Raw genomic sequence first — 19,527 nt, 5'->3', positions numbered from 1 at the left:
GTACCCAACCCTAACACGTAGGCCTCCGTCAGGACAAAATTCTTCGGTCCTCTTCCTTTTCGACATTCTCAAATGCTACGACGTCACCATCACGCGCCACCTGTCCCATTAAGGGCATCGCCTAGGATACCTCGGCCACGTGTCCCGGTTGCGTGTCAGCCACCTCTCACCGCCATGGTCCCCCCGCACTCTCTGCTATAAAATCATCACCGAACCTTCCAATTTCGGGGGGAAAATGGATGCGTCGATGTTACAGATCGAGAGGACGTCTTCGATCGAGAGAGAGCCGAGGACTCTGAGCATGCAGCAAATGCAGTCGGCCAGGGATCTAGCCATTTGCATCTTGAACACCAAGACGTTCGAAGAAGCTTCCAGAATATTCACCGAGGTACGACGTCAATCATAGTATATATTTCTGGAGCGAATCAATTGAATTTTATGATCGAGTGAATTCTTGTGTTGATGGCTCCGGCAGGGATTGAAGCCCATTGTCAGCGCGGCCTGTGATGTGAGGATGATGAACATGGACGAGGAGGAGGAAGCGGCGATGTTAGAAGATGCAGAAGCAGTAGTTGCAGCATTCAGAGACATGGCATCTGCTCCGTTCTAGTCAATTAATTCACTCTTATTGTAAATACAACAAATCATCAATACGGCTGCCCATTCTACTTATACTTACCTTGTATATATACACGTGTGCGCGTGTGTGTGTCATATAGTACAGCACATGGGATGAAGCATTGGGTTGATTATTAATTCCATGCTATCATCGATCGGAGGGAGAAATAATTAATGGTGTTTGCCACAGTTTATCTGAATGTTTCGAGATTTCTTTCGTCAACTACGCGGTGCAGGGCCAGGGAACCACATTAATCAAGTCGGCACCGTTAGGTTCGAGGTGATTGTTAATACAATTTTAAATGGCTGCTATTTCTCAGAGTAATAAAATACGAATTCTTCACATTATTGCTATCCTGTTCTAGCTAGTCTCAATTTCAATAAAGGGGTGAGCATATTTTCTTTTTCATCGTTGAAAAGACAAACAAAGGTACTGGGACCGTACATATGTGCCCCTTGCTTTGGAAGAACGATATTTAAGGCAGGAATTTATCCCAATAAAAATTCATATTATCTTATGAAAATATATATATATATATATATATAGTGGCGGAGCCAATATATTTGAGGGGCATATGCACCTCATAATTAAAAGAAAATTATAAATAAGTAGTATAGAGTTTGCTATTTCATTCTCTTTAGTTTTAAAAGTTTGTATCCCTTAAAATTCAGATATTTTTTTTGTAAATTTTAACTGAAGCTTAATTTTGAATCCACTAAATCTAAAATTTTAATATGATTTTTAGAAAAAAGTGTGCTTATTTATTTTATTTTTAAGTTCCTGCTTAATGATTATATACTTATAGATTTTTTATATAAAAATAATATTATTTTTTAATAGCATTTTATAATAAGTAGGGGATAATTATAAAATATATGATTATTTTTAAAAAATACTAAATAATTATTTTTAAATAATTATTTTTAAAATTAATCTGCACCCCCTGCCCTGGCTTCCTGTATATATATATATATATTATTATTAAAAGTTAAATCGTAATCATTATTATCTTATGAAAAAATATAAAATATATATTGTTATTAAAAGCTAAATGTTAATTTGAGAAGACTTTAAATGTTATTCTGCGCATCTCCTCATGCGTACCATCGTCATATTGAAACGCCATGGTAAAGTTTAATAATTGAAGGGTTGGCCTCTCTTAAAATATTAACAATAGCCTGGCCAATATATATATATATATATATATATATTAACGATAGTTACGTGCATATTGGATCCACATCTACCTTCTTCTAAAGAGACAGGGGAAGGTGGCGCGAGGAGGGAATGACACGTATCAGGCGGCGAAATGTTAGGGATTAGAGGGGAATTTGCGGATTTCGAAACTTATGAAAGGACTTTGGTTAAAAGAATTCAGCAAAAGATAAAATGCTACTTGCATATCTAGAATTCATTATTGGAATTGAAGGCATATGAGCAAGAGCTCCAACAATTTTAAACTGGTTACAGAATCCATCCCACAGGTACAACACTACACCCTGAAAGCTGCAAAGAATTAGGAGTTTGGCCTACGCCCAACTGATACTTAGTTCACCATCTGATAATTTCTGCTAAAATCACTCTGAGCCTATATCCGTACTCCTAAACTCTGCCTGCATAATATCCTGCTATCATCCTCAATCCATCCATTCAGTTTCGTGTTACTTGTTCTTCTTGCCACCCGCAAGAATGCGCTGGATCTGAAGCCCTCTGCTGAATGCTTGGTTGTATAACAGCCTGGTCTGGAATTCCGAAACAAATGGGAACCAAGCCAATATTGCAATTGGTGCAAATATAACTACCCCCATCAGGTAATCGTACCCTCTTGCTAGTGCTCTAACTGACGACCACATTCCAATGCCCTTCACCATAGGTCTGGATGCTTGTGCTATCTGCTTATGCAACACACTCATTAGCAGCTAATTAAATAGTGATTTTCTTTATTAATGTTTAATTAACTAAAGCTTTTTCATATGGAAAGAGATATATAAAGAAATCCTACGAATACCATGACGAGTGCCCATCCTGTTGGTAAAAACGCTAGTAGACTCGCGAATATATCACCAACTGTGAGATTCATAAGAGTGAACATTAAGGCCAGACCAACAATGCACCCAATAAATAGAAACGATTTCAAGAGGCGGAACATCAGCTGGAAATCTGCACTGAATTTCTTTCTACCCATAGACACTATCTGCAGTATCAGATGCGAGCATTAAACAAAACGCTGATTTAAACGTGGCTGAGTTAATAACTTACTTAGAATGAATGTTTGATAACGTGCATACCGACCTTTAGGATGACCATGACAATTAGTATGACTATCCACGACAGGGCGTAAACCTGGAGAGAATTACTACACAGATCAGAAAATGCTGAGTGCAGATTCAACAGTTTGACAGACAAAATAGAAAGAGAGAGAACTTTTAATAATTACCATGATGCTCTTTACTCCTTCAACTACATTTAGGTGATACACAATCCCGTACTGATAGACAAAGAAGCGCAAGGAAAGAACCACCTCCAAAAACCGCCCAAGAAACCCAGTGTGCTGCAGATGCTCTTGTTCCTCACCCCACCAAGATTCCCAGCTCTTGTTCGCAGGAACACCAATACCCCCGTGACTATGGATCCATTTAGACCAATCGTCCCAATCCTCCACTATCTTCTGCCACTCAAAACCGGAAGGATTAAAGAGGAACGGAGCAAACAGCCAAGAACACACCATAAACCACATTGAGCCCGCCACAAGGACATATGCTATCGGACCTTTTGTATATCCATAAATCATGTAGCATATAAGCAATATAGCGAGCTCTAGCCCTTTTACAAAGTGACTTCTAGAATACAACCGGTAGTTCTCCGCAAACTTCTCATGACGGACCACAAAGCCACGTCCAGTGGCTCTGTACTTTGCACCACCATGCAGGAGAGTGCGCCCAAAATAATGCATCCTTGTTCCTAGTGAGAAAGTGAAGAAAACCGGAGCTAGTTGTAACTGCATAATTATGACATCAGTCAAGGCAGTTCTGAACCCTCTCTCGAGTCCAATTTCCATGACCATAGGCAAAATCATCAAGAGACCTATCTGAACGAGGGATTGTGAAGCCATCGCAGCCTTTAAGGGATCGTCTTTACTTTTCTTGGCTATTTTCATTATGGATTCCTCCAATCCACTCAATGACAGGTAAAGTCTTCCATATAGGAAAGCATAAACTGTGATGACCACAGCCTGCAAGTTAGAAAACGAAAGCGATATTGCTAAATGCAGGTGGAAAGTCGGCAATTAATCAAGCACACAAGCAAATTTAACAACTATATAGCGAGATAGCGAAAAATGTTGATTCCCAGGGTAGCAATGCTCAGTCATGAAAAAATAACTGGACTCATTTTTGGTACAAAATTTCAAATCCAGATATTGTCTGCTTAATTCTACATGCATTATAAGCATTACCATTGAGCTGATGTAAAATCCAACAGTGGTAAAATAGCATGACAACATGCGGAAAAAGTCAAAACGATGCCCCAGCCGGTAGATATCCCTACTTAGTATCTGCTCTCCATTACCACAAGCCACTTTTGCTTCAAAGAGTGAGATTTGGTTAAGCCCCACATCTCTGCCCTTTCCAACTTGGATATATTCATGGTGTGTGATATTTCCGCGTCTTAGCGTTGAGTTGAAACCTACATAGGCGAAAGGCCTCATATGAAGCAGAGGGAAAAGCGGTTTAGAAAGATGTTTTGCGAATTTACCGGCAAAAATGTCCTCGCTCAGATTGATGCCACGAGAAGCCTTGCTTATTCCTCCTCGTGTGATGTGGAAAATTCTATCAAAAACGTCTGGATGGCCATAGTGGAATCGAATTCTGTCATTGAACAAACCTTATCATAAGCCAGAGAAGGAATATATAATACACCATCTACTCTAAAAATTTTCATTTCTTTTCTTAAACCACAAAAATGGGTAAGCAAAACCCAGACCGTATAATTAAAAGATATTGTAACTTACTATTATTTTATATCGAGGACATGTAATACAATCTAAATTTAAAAAGGTTGCCTTTCCTCCTTACCGAAGAAGAAGGCTGCCTTTGCTTGAGATCCATCCTTGTCTTTGTCTTTTTTTCTTTTCTTTTCTTTTTTTTTTTAACAAGAACTTCATGCTTTGTCGTACAAACAAAATAAACACTTCTAAGTCAACCATCTAGTAAGATCGCTAGAAAAAGAACTTACTTTAGGGGTCTTGCCAGGACTCTTTGACCAATTGTAACAAAACTTGTTTCTTGATTTGACATAAACCAAGCCAAGGAAGAAACACTGTAACAAGTGACCAAAGTAATCAATAATTTCTTGCCAGAATAATAAACATCACAGAAAAATATCAGTTCCATGTGTAAGAAGCTTCATCAGACCTGCCAGTGAAGATATGTTCGCGGACACCTAATATAGTAGGTGGGCGGACTCCATGATCCTCACCAAATTCTTCCAGAAGGTTACGCATTTTCAGAGCTTCTTCCAAGTAATTATCCTGGAACAAAGTTGATCATCTTACCAAGAAAAATTTCCCATTATCAAATTGTTACATTTGTACAATTTTTAATTAACTTTTACCTGGTTCATGTCTATAGTCTGAAGGGCTTCCCCTCGAGTAAAAATGATGGCATGATTCTGATTTTCAGGCTTCCCTTCTCCTAGCTTTGCCGGCCCCGGCAGTTTTATTCGATACACTTCCTTCAAATCAGATAAAAAAACAATCAATTATGAAAAGAGGAATAGTAAATTAGCACTTCTCTTGTTGAGTTAGCTATGAATTTACTTGGTCAAGATGGTCCGCAGCTTTAATCAGTACAGAATAATAAACTTTCTGAGATTTTCCACCTTCTCTTTCTTCAACTTCATCGATATATGCCACACGAAGCGTGGCATTGCTACAAATGAAGTGCAATTCAGGATAAAACATAAATGCAAATGAAAGGACCCAATTTAGAATATCAGCCGAAGAACGTACTTAACCATCAAATTCAGGATATCTGTTGCACGACGATCTCCACTCCGCTTTTGATTCCCATAGTTCTGACAGGTAGCAACATATGTGAATTTCATGTCAGCCACAGACTCTAGACTAGCATACAAGGATCTCTGGCTCTTATTATCTTCATCCGAGGGATCTGTGAGGGCTTTATATCCATCCAGTATCTCTAACGACCACAAGAGAGTAAAAAGATTATTATACAAATTAATCATTTTGGAAAATAAATTCTTTAGTCATTTCCATGATGAACATGACAATTCATTTCATCATACATTGCAAGTTATTTATAATGGAGGAGAAAAGTGCTGACAAGTGATAAGATTTAGCTCTATATATGAGGATTTAACAAAACATCTTTTACCTTTCTCATTGGCCATATCGAGAAAAGCCTGGAGTTTCAGAGCACGCCGGTAGTACATCATTCCCCTAACTGCAGTAGTTTATAAATACAGGAGATTTGCAGCTATAAGAGAATCATTACTAATTAATAATTGACCTAATTCATCTTATACCTGTCCTGCATAGAGTCTGTCCCCTTAAGGAAGCCCAGAGTCTAAGCTGCAATACATTCTCATCTTTCTCCATTATGTCACTGTATTTTTTACAATTAAGTCGCTCCATGAAGTTATTCCACTCATCTGAAAAGTTATAACATTTTAGCCAGTCTTTATCATTAAAAAGCAAAGCTAAGTTAGTCATTACGAACCAGGATAGATCTTTTGCAAGTAATATATGATTGACACACCATCCTCATTTTCAATCTCAAGGTCATTCTTTGAATAGATAGTCTCTTCACTGTAGTATGGAGTTAGGACACTGCAAACAAGCCAAATTCTATACATGAAGCACACACAGTTGCAGGATGCAGGGAAGCTAAAATAGCAGTGCAATAGATACTCTAATTTACACACACAAAACCACGCACACAAACAAACCGTCACTTAACATACAAAGAAAGGTAATTGTGGGACAATTTGTCATCATAAAACAAGGGAAAAACCAGAATGTGACCCCTAGGACTTTGTTTTAGCTGTGATAAATGAGGAATGTGTATGAGAAAAAGCATGATGCCGTGATTCTGGAAAGTATGACATTGGCATATATCTTCATCAGACCTGAATGAGAGCATTTTACGAACGCGTGGTGCAAGTGGCATATCCATAAACAATGAATTGGTAAAGAAAGCAATCCTTCTGCGGGCTTCAAGGTTGGTTGGCACATCAATTGCAGATTCCTTCATTGTCAAGAGAAGATAAAGACGTCTTATCTGAAATTGCACCAAGGCACCATTATATTTCATTAATTATAGCAGCCTCCTGAATCATCACAATGGTATCAACTATAACAATCACAATAAATTTATCAAGTACCTGTTCTGCCGATTGTGCTGTAACAGCAGGTGGAAATAGTATAGCAGGTTTTGCATCAGTACCATCAGCAAAAAGTTGCCTTCCAAAATCCTTACTATGACCGAGCTCCACCAATTCACTTATGAACATCATCACAAACATAGAAGTCAGAGCCAAATACAGCGCCATACGCCAAACATATTCTAGTACAAATTTAGTTCCATGAATGTCACCAACTTGCTTTCATTCACCATCATATCACTGGTAACCACTTCTAGCATGTCTTGCAGCAAGAGTACCACAGCATGTCGCTTGGATGGATCTGCTTCTTTCTATAATGTGAAAGGAAAGTGCTAATTTCAGATTGAATACATCTAGACAAGAGCCATTTGGAACATAATTTTTTTGAATTACCAGAATTTCTACAAGCTCCAGAAACTTCTTACAAAGGGAGGGCAAAAATCCTAATCGGAAATTTGTGAGAAGTGTATTCTTTGCGATGTTGCTTTCAACTTCTTTGATGATGATGGATATTATCCTGTTCGACAACAATGATTTCAGATGTATTGGTTAACCAATGATACTGCAATATGAATATGAATTCATGTGCTTCAAACCAAAATGAATTAGGCATGTTACCACTTGCTCCACTTCTTTTTCTTTTATCTTTTTTGAAAAAAGATTGAGGAAGACAAATGAAATTTAAAGCAAATCAAGAAAAAGAAAAACAGACAAGAATCGATTTGCTATGCATAGACTTGGAGGGAATTAAAAAGTCAAATTGTTTTTATATAATTTTTCCAGCTAGAAGTGTAATTTAAAATGGACTCACAATTGAACATTAATGTTTTCGACTCAATACCAAAAGCTACCTTTTTTCATTTTCTCCTACCACCAAAGTATTCAGGATATTTTTGAAAGCTTCATAGCATTCAATCACGGCACATTTCATATATTCATCTGCACATATACGCTTCCAAAGATCAGAGTCTCTTCCACGAAATTGAGCAGCCATATCCAGTGCTACAGGAATCTGCAAATGTAAATTGGGTCAACTACGTAAATTGTTAACAACCATAAGAATATGACAATCAAATCAGTTACACTGACCTTGCTTGCAAGCAGAAAGGGCGGCCACTGAATTATTTTCAGGCTAGGATCTGATAACGAGTAAGGAACCAGCAGAAGGTCCATCTCCCTGGAGTAAAGTAAGCAAAAAATAAGTGATGCACAACAGTCAAGAGATGGAAGAGAAGCTACGCGCATAAACAAAAGCAAGAAATCAAAGAGTTTAGCTCTAAGCCCTTTCCTATCACTTAAGAGATCTTCCTCACGAAAACTGCAAATAATTTCATTCCATAATTGAGAAAATTTGGCAGCTTCACTTCTTCGGCTCGCACTAATCTATACAACCACATAAAAGCACAAGATCAATAACTATGTTTGCCTTCACTATTTAGCTATGAAAAAACTATAGCAACCTCAGCAAATTTCTTCGAAAGTGTAAATCTCTTCTTTTGTTTCTGATCCGTAGGCACCAAGCATGTATTGAATGCACCAGGCAATGACTGAAAACGCGATCTTAGCATGCCCAAAGTGCGAACCTGTTGAAAGTAAGAAGGTATCAACATCATTTGGCTGTAAACAACTTCGACATCATAAACACTAATTTCTTGACACAGTAGGTTTGAGTTTCTGTGGGTGCGTGTGTATTTCACAAAAGTAAACAGCCAATATTATCATCCTAATTTTTCTCCAGTCTTTACAAGACAAAAACAAGATAAAATTGATGATAACCTCTCCCAGACGATCGAAGGCTCCATAAACACCTCCATAAATGGTTGAGAAAACAGAATACCAAATTTGAGTATCCATGAAATAAACCTGCATCGACAATGTAAGATGAGATGACATGATTGATGCCCCAACCAAGAAGACTACACATGCAAACATATCCAAGAAAAGATAGTGTTCAAACCAAAAGTACAGGAACCCAGAGCGCCACAACCGCGCTGTAGTTATGACGAGCTGCGCCAACAGAAGAGTAGTTTGATCAACTAATAAAGCAACAATTGATTACATTAAAATCATGGGAAAGAAGAGAGTACCCTCAGGAAAAAATTCATGCCAAGTATAGTTGATATGTTTGATCCTCATTATGTCCTTCGTGGGACGAATTAGAGGTTTTATCTGCAGACACAGAAGATTTAGCAAACGAGGCTCGGTAGTTAGCATGGGCCAACGAACTACACATGCAGCAGTCACCTGGATGAAAAAGCTGAATATAAACTTAGATGCCAGGAGCAGCAACCAGAAAATAGTGTACCTAAAATTAAAAGAAAAAATATGGATGATCACACAAATTTCAAATTTTAGCAGAAGAAAAGGACCATAATATAATTTCAGAGCCAAAAATGCCTGGGGCAACTTACTTTAGGAGAGAAAATTGGCTCTCATGCATTCCCCTCCCAATATAGATTCGTGGCTACGTAAAAAGGGAAAATCTCATTTAGAAAATGAAAACTACTTAAATTTTTTAAGATTGATAAGCACTAATTTTTCTTTGATAATTTGAAACTTTCGGTGAAGAAGAATGACTTGATAATTAATCTTAGCAAGCAAAAGAACGTGGTAAGTCAATCAACGCTCTCTCAAATAAATATTGCCCCAAAATATTTACCAAAAAAAAAATTGCCAGAAATGATACAAAAGTATGATTTTAGATAAATTCGTTGCCCCAAAAAGTTTTCTTGCAGTGGATACCTTGTACAGCAAGAAAAAATGCAACATCAAAAGATTGGAATTTGAACAATCTCCAAACGTAATTCTTTGAATTTAACATATATTGGCTCCGAGGAAATATATCTGAGGTTCAACTTTGATTTTGCAAGTTGTTTAAAAGCAACTTCGGGGAGGGGGCATTATTAGTACCTCTGCTAGCTACGCACACACAAAGCAGTATAATTTTATGGCCAAAACCATGTAACGTAAATTTCAATAGTTACCATTTAAACAGTACCTTATAATTTAATTTTAGATCAGGGTCAAGTTAGATCTTAAATTTTTGGTAATGATTATCAATTTTTTGAATTACAAAGGGCAGTAGCACTTAAATTTTAATACTTTTAAGAGTACAACAGGTGGGGCATGTGTTTGGACATGTGTGCACATACACAAATGAAGAGAGTAATTTTATCTCATGAGTACAGTCAAGGAGGATATGATCATTGTTAGATTATAAATCAACCGTTAAAATTAAATATATACTTTGATTTTTAATATTATGAATGAAAAGTAAATAATAAGGCAAATATGACTTGAAGTTTTGTGCTCACCTCGAAAGTTCTCACTAGGTAATATTAGCCAAATACACTCTTCATACGACAGATCAATTTTTCCATTCAAATTAAATTGACCTAGAAGTTGTTCCTCAATGTTTTGGTTCTAAACTCAATTGCATATTTGCAAATAAACTTCTAGTCAGAAGAAGAATTTTAGTTTAAGGCCATGAAGAGAAGTTGTTAATTTATCAAGTGAACAAGATATTGAGAAACGATAGCAATGCGTAAAATACCTGTGACCACCATAAGAGGAATCTAACTATGTGCCAATCCGAGTTTTCAATCCAACGCCGGAGCATCGGGAAAAGAAAGAGAAAAGCTCCTAGTAAATTTGGAAGTAGATATAACACCACAACCGCAGCATACAATGCTGGAATGCCCTCGTTTTTTGGTGAGATTTTCGAAATGTCCTTTACTTGATTAAGAGAGTCAAACAGCTTCTCGAGGCCATGAGGTAAACCGTTGAAGGAATGTATGTAGCAGACTGGAAGAATGACAGCCCACGCAAGACTAACAATTAGCTTGAGAATGTTTCTTAGCACAGCACTGAATTTCCATCGATGATAGCCAGGAAAGTTCATGCTAAGGTCCAAGATGCCTGAATCAAAATAGAAAAGAATAAAAATGTTAATGGAAAATTGTAGTCAGCGAGGAAGTAAAAAAAGTGAAAAGCAAACAATAACGTAGTGCCAGGTTAGTGAAGGTATCATACTTTGAAGTAAGCGTAGAATGGCTGCTGTAATGAATATACTAGATAGACTATACAAGACGTTCTTCTGAAATACTTCCACCAGCGCAACATCTTCCCATGCTATAACAAACATTACCTGTCATGGTGTTCAGGCCGTGTCATGGCAAGTTTAAAGACACATGATGATATAAGCATTTCTTTATTGAATACTCCCTCCCTCCGTCCCTATATATATAAATTCTTTTAAATTTATTTTATTTCTAAATATAAAAAGTGTCATGATATTTTTAAGTAATTAGATAATTTTTTTCTTATATTAAAAAAATATATTAATTGTGTGCTCTACCCACCACCACCATAATATTAATCAATATTATTAGAGATAAAATTAAAAATTTAGTGTGATTTAATAAGATTTCAATTAAATAATAAATTTTTTATTGACATGCGATCAAAAACAGCTGGGGAGTACCTGCAAAGCCAGAAAATAGAAGGTCCAGAGACGGTCAAAGCTATGGAAGATGTGCCAAAATGTCCGGGTCTCGACAAAATTAGATTTGCCAGTGCTTCGAGGTTTTTTAGGGGCATCCTTCCTTCCCTGGTACAAAATTTTTCGTAAGCTTTTAACCAGGATACTTTTCTACAGTCTGGGGCACAAAATTCTCCAGTGCAGGTACCTGTGATTGGTCACGTATTGATTTAAAAAAATCACCATCATCACGCATGGGCCATCCAAGAGAGAAACAATCAGATGACCTGTAAAAGAAACTTAATGATAAACCATTTTTTAAATTAATGAAAAATGAAACAAGGCAACATCAAAGTCATGTTCAGGATAATCCTAAAGCCCAACAGACCAGAAATACTCATTCAGATCATCATAGTTACACCAACTTGAATGAGGAGCTGTTCCATTCATGCTCTTCTCGGCTTCCTGCATATCATATACGTGTAACTCATCAGTCGTCATAGGACAGTGGTATTTGGGCAGAACGACAGGGTCCATTGTCAGACGATAACATACCTTTTCAATTACTCGGTACAGGGGAGAGATAACCTTACGAAGGAATGCCTCATCATCACCGCCATATGAGGGCTTGATATTTTCACCGGTAACGATGCTGACATTTCCAGCCAATAAGCCATGGAGCTCATATGCCATCTGAGGTTATAATTTGCCATTGTTGGCACACTCAACATTAGAAGTAAGTTCTACAGCATTTTTTTAACAGAACACTTGTTGAAAGGCATTCTGGCATAAGACGTGTTGCAGCCCAGAAAATATGTACTCACATTGTGAAATATATAGCAAAGGCATTCTGGCATGAAGCGAACATTAGATGCCTCACCCCAGATGAGAAGATACAAACCCATGTAAAGTAGCTTCCTTTGTTGTATATCCTGCTGACCTTGAGGGAGTCTGAAAAATCAATGCGCGCTTTCATCGTGAGAAATTTAGGATTTTTGTTCTCAACAACAAAAGTTAATCAATGAAGAAGTTAAAGAAGGTCGATGCTATAAATGTTAGCTATAATCCAGATTTTGCTTTTTCTCACCGTAAACTATGTCTTCGTCCCATAAATTTGCACCACTGTTTGTAATTCTTAAAGAGACTTTTCATCACTGCATCAACAGCACGATCATCAAGCTGCAATAGACCAAAACAAGAAAACCAAAAACATGAAGCTGTGACTAGTTACCAATAGCCAAAAAAAAGGGCAGGAACAGGCCTCTACGTGCCTTATTGAGATGTTCAGGTTTGGGATGAAGCCTTATGTGAGAGTTAGAAATAAGCAGAATCAAGTGCTCCCTCTGGTTCCTGACGTTGTCCCTCTGTGTCCAAATAAACCAAATGAATCGAAATGATTTTTGCAATTTGTAGAAAAACATCTAAATATACAAAAATCTTCACTCCGCGCCCCTTCATTGGGTCGGGTGCCAAAACATGCCTGGAACCCGAACATGGCTCTAAGCCAATCAAGAAGGTCTAGCTCTCCAGCTTTCTGCCTCTTCTGCTCGAACGAAGGAGGCCAGTTCAAGCCACGAGTGTTACCAAGCGCCGAAACAGAAGCCTTGATCTGTTATAGAAAGAAAGCCAAAAAAACTCGGTGTAATTCTAAGTAAAACTATAAGTTCAGCACCAATAAATCGTTGCAGAAGTAATACTTCTTCAAGCTGCATGATAGGCTGAGAAGCCCCCGCAGAATCCAGAGGAAGGATGTTATAAGGTGTGTATATCCCTGTCTTCTCCTGGACATCTCTTGCAGCCTCGATGATCTGCTTACACAAAATTTATTGCTATTACGACTCAAGAATTTGAAATGAATTGAATGAAAGAGGAATTTACATTACCAAAGGGGGTACAATAGGATATATGATTGAGAACTAACCTCAGGAGATACTTCCTCGACCTGTTCGGACTTGTTAACAGCACAAAGCACTTCAAAAAGCACCCCAGCAGTTTGGTAAGCTTTGCCGAGCTGGGCTCTAGAAAAGGATTTCAGGAACAAAGGAAAAGTATGTTTAGTATGCATACAATGAAAGCAATAAGTGGACGAAAGCGAGAATTCATGTATGTACCTGTCTGCTTGCTCACCCTGGGCAAGAGCTCTGACGTATTGTTCATAGTATTGCTTATAATAAGCCTGGATTTCTCTTGCATCTGTCTTCTTAACCCGAGAGGCCAAACTGGATGCATTGTCCTGCGTTCGATAAATTATTTAAGTTGATGTAGGAGTAAAAGGTCAAATTTAATACAGATTCCTCGACGAAGTAACGCAAAGTGTAGTGTGCTGATTTCCAATATTATCGTCAGCCCAACATCTGCCTCTGATGAATTCTTTGTTAAGCGGTAACTCCATTTTTTTTTTTAACATAATCTCGTTGCCCTCGCTGAATAGATTTAATAAGAGTTCGTTTTTAGTATTACGTGTGCTATCGTAATCACGAATTAAATAAAACATGAGTGGGAAAAGGAAATGTTCATCTTTACCCTCTCTAACCGCTGAAGCAATAACGTCTTAAACTGCCTTACACCACGACCACTGGAGCTTTGATCTAACCTGTGCGCTTTCTCGAACGCATAGAACCGACCTTAAAATAATGGGGGAAAACACAATTAGAATTTATGAAATTGAATCGATTGGTCTATAGTTTGGGGACGTACAAAGGTAAGAAACCCGGGGGCGCTCGCTTTCGATCTCATTGGCTACTCGAAGAATGGGAGCGATGGAAGCGAGTGAGGAGGGAACAACTTCATTGTCGAAGACTTCGGTGGAAAACGTTGAGGAGGCGGCACTTCTCGAAGGTCGCCTCGCCAGCTGCTGTCCCGGCTCTGGATTCGACATTGTTGCCGAACACTCCAAGGGTGTGATTCAACTCTCCATCTCACTCTGCAGTCTAATTTCCAGATGATCCATGACCGATTAAACGAATTAAGTCACGCGTGTCATCAATGCAGGAAAACCAAATTGAAATGGACGTCAACAGGCTTGGCAGCTTAGAATTACACAGGAAAGAACTTAACAGGCGCGATTCAGACAGTTTTCCCGGAAACCAAACGGACAGTATGATAAATGTCAAATCTCAATGCAATTCACTTGAAATTCAAATAAAAACAGAGGAGTATGGAAAATCTACCAGAAATATATGTTGTGTACGTGTGTAAGTGCATGAGATTATTGAAGGCTCGCTGCGTAAAATTGAATAAAAACAAATGAAGGAAAAGGACAAGAGATGCTGGAGTGGCACAATGTGAGCGCTGCAAACGAAGAGCAAACGAGAGGGAATGAAGGAAGGCGGGAGAGGGAAGGGTAAGAGAAAACAAGAGCAGTTGAAAAAGGACATGACACGTGGCAACAGGAGAGCTGAGTTATCAGATGTTAGTGTGAGGGAATGACTGGAAGGGCGCCACTCCCGGGAGGAGGGCTGAGGGCAAGATTCGAAAATAAAAAATAAATAAATAAATAAGAAAGAAAGAAAGAAAGGAAAGAGGGGGGAAATGGTCTAGTGGGCGAAATAGTCCTGTTGACGTGGCTTTTGAACGCTTCAAGCCCTCAGTTGTCAGTTCAATGGAGGTCCGCTTTTCTCTTTCGTTTCTTTTGCTTTTCATATTCTGACCTGGTTGTAAGATAAATAAATGAATAACCAACCTAAGTCAATTCCACAAGTCAACTTGACTCTAGCTCAGCATTGGTGATTCTTGGGGATCGCACGTGCGCTATTCAACACCTTGGGACTATTAATTAATTAGATTATTTCAAAATTGAGCAGACGCTTGGGAAATTCAACGGCCGTGTGTTTTCGTAATTTTATATATACAAGGAGAATCGTGTTTGTATTTAATTGCTCATGATTTTATCCATACACCCAACCACGGAGATGTCCACTAGTGGTATGTTATTATTCAATATATGAATATGATTCATCTGCGCGTCGATCTGATCGTATAGGGTACGGAAGTCATTATTGTTTCCTGTATTGAAATTTTATATTGTGGATATGGATTGACAAGGCTGTGCTGAGGCAGCCGTATTCTAAAAATTGCTTCAATTATTTTCTTGCCCCTGATGATAAATAAAAAATTTATTGGTCCTTTGTCTTTCGCTTGAAACAGATGGGTTACTTCTAAGAAATTGGAAGTCAGCCCTACTGCTTCTACTATTAGTTTTCAATTTTCCAGAAGCCCGTGTCAGCTATGCTACGTAGCATAAAAAACTTTTAATTTTTGAAAAAAAAGTATACATATTAAAATTATAATTGATATAATTAATATAAATATAAATTATATTAATATATTTAATATATATTTTAATATATATATATATATATATAATATTAGAGAGGGGACGGGACGTACCAAAAGTAATCTTATATCTTGTCCCGTTTCAAATCTCTTTCTTATCTTATTCTAAATGTTTTCGAACAGGAATGACACCTATTTTAATATGATTGAAATAAAATTGAGTCAATCAAGATACATATAAACTGAACACTATTTTATACAAGTGTCATTTCTTAATGAATATTTTCATGCAAGGGAAAAAGATGTTGGAATTTTTTAATATATAGTATGTGCGGATTACACATTGCAGTGGTTGGATCAAACAATTAATACTAAAACAATTTTATTTTTTTCAGATACATATTAAATGCAAAATGATTTAGCATAGTACGATTTGGTTGGAAAAATAAAATGAAAAGTGTGATGTATAATACAATAAACTCTGCCACTGGTTCAAGTTGAAAGGATGAAGTGGAGCATGAGAAATGATAATAGAAAAGGGAAAAAGAAAGACGTTACTTCCTACAGTGTAAAATATAGATATTTCTCAAAGTTAATATTAAAATGTAAATCTAGTATATGTAAATAAAAAAAAATCACTCTGTGTAACATCCTGATTTTTTATATAATAAAGAAATTGTGGAATTTAGGTTTTGAAAAAAAAAATGATAATAATAGGAATTTATATTATTTGAGGTTATTTAGAAATAATATTATGGTTAGGTATTTAATTATGAATTTAAAAATTTAAATTTAAAACCACATAAGCAATATTTAGTTAAGATATAATACATAAATATTTTTTTATGTATGTGTTGAAAAAAAAGAGAGAGAGAAGGTAGAAGGAACAAAAAAAAGGGGGTGGAAGGTTGTTGTTTCTAAGTCCCATATTGGTTAGATGAGGGAAGAGAAGAGGTGCCTTCATGTATAAAAAGGAGGGGGTGTGTGCATTAGGAAGCATGAGAGGCTAAGATGCAATTTAGAGAAAATTGCAACTTTTGGCCCAAAGGTTTGAATAATTAAATTCAAACCTATAGTTTTTTTTTAATATAATTTTGGGACTCACAATCCCATTTTTATATTATTTTTCTCTCTTCCTCTCACGTTGCTCGGCGTTTTCTCACAAGGGGGGATTATTTTCTTTTTCTTCAGGTATGTTCTAACTTTCCTGTTTAGATTAGCATTTAAAAATTTATTTAATTACAAAATTAATTTTATAGTTATTTTCTAAATAATATTAGCTTTCTAGTGATATGATTATTTTGTAGGATAGAGTAAATATTTTGATTAGGATTTTTCTATAGGATAGTTAATCTGATGATATGATGGATTAAAAATATAAGTTAAAATTCTTAGGGATATAATAAATATTATAAAATATTTTCTTGAGGTTGAAACTCATGTTTAAGAATTTTTGAGTTAAAATCTAGATCTATATGGTTGAATTTATGTGGAATCTGAGACGTAGGGATAAACCTATGATTATTAAATATTTATTTAAGTATGAATAGGTATTTTTGAGGTTATAGAAAGGTGATTTGAGGCTTCAGGATAATTCTAAAATTTTTAATTTATTTTTGGATGAATTTTTAGAATGTAGAAGGATGAAATTGTGATACTAGAAGTGAATTGAGGATAAAAAAAAAGTTCATTGGGTACGAGAATTTTAGAAAAGAATTTGGGAAGTTAAATGAGGCATAAATCTTAAATTAGTGTTAATATGGACTATAGATTTAAGACTTTCTAACTCTTTAAATTAGAGTTATTTATTTTAATATAAAATTAATATATAGTATTGTGAAATAATTATGTAGATTATATTGACAAAGATAGTGGTGAAAAAGGAGTTGTGAAGGGGAACTTGTTATTCAAGACACAAGGTAACCATTATTAATGTGTTGTGATGGGTGTGTTTGTGAATGGTTATGTGTTGTTTTGTTGTTTGGAAAAATTATGAAATATTGAAAATAAATACTGTATATACTTGTTTGAAATTATTGCCAAGTGGGTTAAAAATTTATTTTTGTTTATCATGATGAGATATTATTGTTCGGATATATTCCTGTTTGGATATTTGAATGATGCATGACTTGTCAGGGTATTTTAATGTATGGTGTTAATGGAAATTTCTGTTTGGTTAATTATTACCACGTGGTAAGCTCTCATTGGACCCAATGATGGCGTGTCGCTTGGTCCAACTCACCTTTGGCCGGGTGATTTGGCGTCCGAGCATGGCGAAAGGAGGATATAAGGTGCAGTCATGCAATTAAATACTTGTTCGGTTTGTTTGGAAATATTGTTTGATTAAATGTTTTTGTGTACCCACTTAGCAATCGCATGATTAGTTACATCCGCATGCATCATTACATATTAATTTTTGGTTACTGGGACTTTTAAGTCTCATTCCCCGTGGTTAATATTTTTACAGGAGCGAGTCCGGCCAAGAAAGCACCAGAGGTGTAACTATGGTGTATGAGACACCATCTTTTACGTTGCCTCTTATTTTAGATTATATAATGTATCTTGTGCTAACTTAGGACATATGTTTTTTTGTGAAGCATGTAAACTCTAATCCTTTTTATTAAAAGTATTTATATGACCAAGAGGATTATATCTGTCCCTCTTGATTTATGATCTGATTTGAATATCATGACATGAGGATCCTGTCTGTCCCTTATGGTTCTAATTGCTTTTTTTGAGATATTTTAAGACCTGTGGTATATTGTCTTGGATGTATCATTTTCTACCATAATAATGGTTTTAATAATTTGCGAAAAATCGGTTTGTATTTTTTGAGGGTGTTACACTCTGCCTATTGTATTTATTAACATGAATTAAGGTATAAGAATTTATCTTGCTCGTTGTAAAATGTACTGGTAATTGAGTTTAAAAATAAAAAAATAATATACTTCCTTCAGTTCAAAATATAAAACATATTTAATTATAATTTCAATACCAATAAAATTCACCTATAACCTAGTTACAAATATAATAAGTTTTTTCTTTTGTCTTTTTTTTTTCAATTGTCAATAATAAATTAAATGAGAGAGGTAATATTTTTTCAACGAAGTACTATAACATGAGAAAATATGAATTTTCTTGCAGACCAAAAAAATTTTAGCTATCATAAAAAATGAGAAAAATGTAATAAATATTAATGAAATTATACGTATAATGATAAATTAAAAAAAAATCAACATCTATTAAGTATCTTATATTTTAAATTAAGATGAGTTGAAAAAAGTGTTTTATAATTTAAATTGAAGGGAGTATATTTTTATAATAATAAAATTATTATTTAAAAAATTCTATTTTCAATCGAAGTAAATGAGAAAATATCAATTGAGTTGACATATTTTGTGTTGGCCCGCGACGACCAATGTGAAGAGGGTGGATGGTGTTGCCGCAGTGCTGTAGCTTGACAGAGGCTGCAATGCCAGCAGTCGACAATTATGAAAAGTCCGAGCAAACGCCGCTCGTGCTCTTCATTCTTCAGCGCCTATCAATACATTACTTATTGCACCACGATAATTTTTTTTCTCATTAATTATTAATTAACCATTTTAAAACAGGTTATTCGAATTGGACCCGCTATGATTTCGTGGGAGAATAATAATAAAGTTTTAAAATAATAAATTCATTGCAATTAAGTTCTCATGCATAAAATTTATTGAAAAATCATTTATAAATGTTAATTTAGGTGGGTGTAAAT

The 19,527-nt window shown here is 36.0% G+C and overlaps 2 protein-coding genes and 1 long non-coding RNA gene across 5 annotated transcripts; 2 read left to right on the top strand and 1 right to left on the bottom strand.

Annotated features, from left to right (window-relative positions):
- Positions 1–220: 220 nt before the first annotated feature.
- On the top strand, positions 221–841 carry LOC129319211 (uncharacterized). The gene is made up of 2 exons (XM_054964213.1): positions 221–388; positions 476–841. Exons 1-2 carry the CDS (start codon positions 236–238, stop codon positions 608–610), a joined length of 288 nt encoding a protein of 95 aa, XP_054820188.1. The 5' UTR covers positions 221–235; the 3' UTR covers positions 611–841.
- Positions 842–2,012: 1,171 nt separating this feature from the next.
- On the bottom strand, positions 2,013–14,475 carry LOC129320264 (callose synthase 5-like). Of its 3 annotated transcripts, XM_054965614.1 has the most exons (41): positions 14,199–14,448; positions 14,025–14,125; positions 13,613–13,734; positions 13,423–13,519; positions 13,199–13,309; positions 12,982–13,110; positions 12,773–12,865; positions 12,589–12,680; positions 12,326–12,452; positions 12,057–12,194; positions 11,890–11,966; positions 11,710–11,788; positions 11,505–11,630; positions 11,054–11,168; positions 10,575–10,939; positions 9,433–9,485; positions 9,266–9,326; positions 9,109–9,190; positions 8,979–9,028; positions 8,798–8,884; positions 8,482–8,604; positions 8,111–8,404; positions 7,873–8,033; positions 7,415–7,538; positions 7,238–7,332; positions 7,022–7,139; positions 6,767–6,918; positions 6,358–6,467; positions 6,164–6,289; positions 6,013–6,081; positions 5,628–5,817; positions 5,436–5,547; positions 5,231–5,350; positions 5,032–5,147; positions 4,853–4,936; positions 4,373–4,485; positions 4,074–4,303; positions 3,057–3,851; positions 2,912–2,962; positions 2,628–2,813; positions 2,013–2,511 (listed from the first exon to the last, which is right to left on the bottom strand). In XM_054965614.1, exons 1-41 carry the CDS (start codon positions 14,377–14,379, stop codon positions 2,281–2,283), a joined length of 5,886 nt encoding a protein of 1,961 aa, XP_054821589.1. In that variant the 5' UTR covers positions 14,380–14,448; the 3' UTR covers positions 2,013–2,280. The 3 variants fall into 3 exon arrangements, with proteins under 3 accessions (XP_054821589.1, XP_054821590.1, XP_054821588.1); XM_054965615.1 differs by having other exon boundaries at positions 4,074–4,485; positions 14,199–14,475; XM_054965613.1 differs by having other exon boundaries at positions 13,423–13,734; positions 14,199–14,449.
- Positions 14,476–16,669: 2,194 nt separating this feature from the next.
- LOC129319370 (uncharacterized) lies at positions 16,670–18,426 on the top strand. Its single transcript, XR_008595487.1, has 3 exons — positions 16,670–16,967; positions 17,630–17,695; positions 18,244–18,426. It is a non-coding gene; the product is annotated as an uncharacterized LOC129319370 (long non-coding RNA).
- Positions 18,427–19,527: the final 1,101 nt, after the last annotated feature.

The sequence above is a fragment of the Prosopis cineraria genome, unplaced genomic scaffold, assembly GCF_029017545.1.
Source record: "Prosopis cineraria cultivar Desert tree isolate PC_DT_omini unplaced genomic scaffold, ASM2901754v1 PC9, whole genome shotgun sequence".
Classification (NCBI taxonomy): domain Eukaryota; kingdom Viridiplantae; phylum Streptophyta; class Magnoliopsida; order Fabales; family Fabaceae; genus Prosopis; species Prosopis cineraria.
The sequence above is the reverse complement of the archived record's forward strand: the minus strand, read 5'-3'. Positions and strand labels throughout refer to the sequence as shown.

Coding starts and splice junctions, on each gene's coding strand:
- LOC129319211 (XM_054964213.1), top strand. CDS start 236: ATGGATGCGTCGATGTTACAGATCGAGAGGACGTCTTCGATCGAGAGA. Junction 389..475: donor CTTCCAGAATATTCACCGAG/GTACGACGTCAA, acceptor TGGCTCCGGCAG/GGATTGAAGCCCATTGTCAG.
- LOC129320264 (XM_054965613.1), bottom strand. CDS start 14,379: ATGTCGAATCCAGAGCCGGGACAGCAGCTGGCGAGGCGACCTTCGAGA. Junction 9,327..9,432: donor AGCCAATTTTCTCTCCTAAA/GTAAGTTGCCCC, acceptor TTTTAATTTTAG/GTACACTATTTTCTGGTTGC. Junction 9,191..9,265: donor TATTCAGCTTTTTCATCCAG/GTGACTGCTGCA, acceptor CTGTGTCTGCAG/ATAAAACCTCTAATTCGTCC.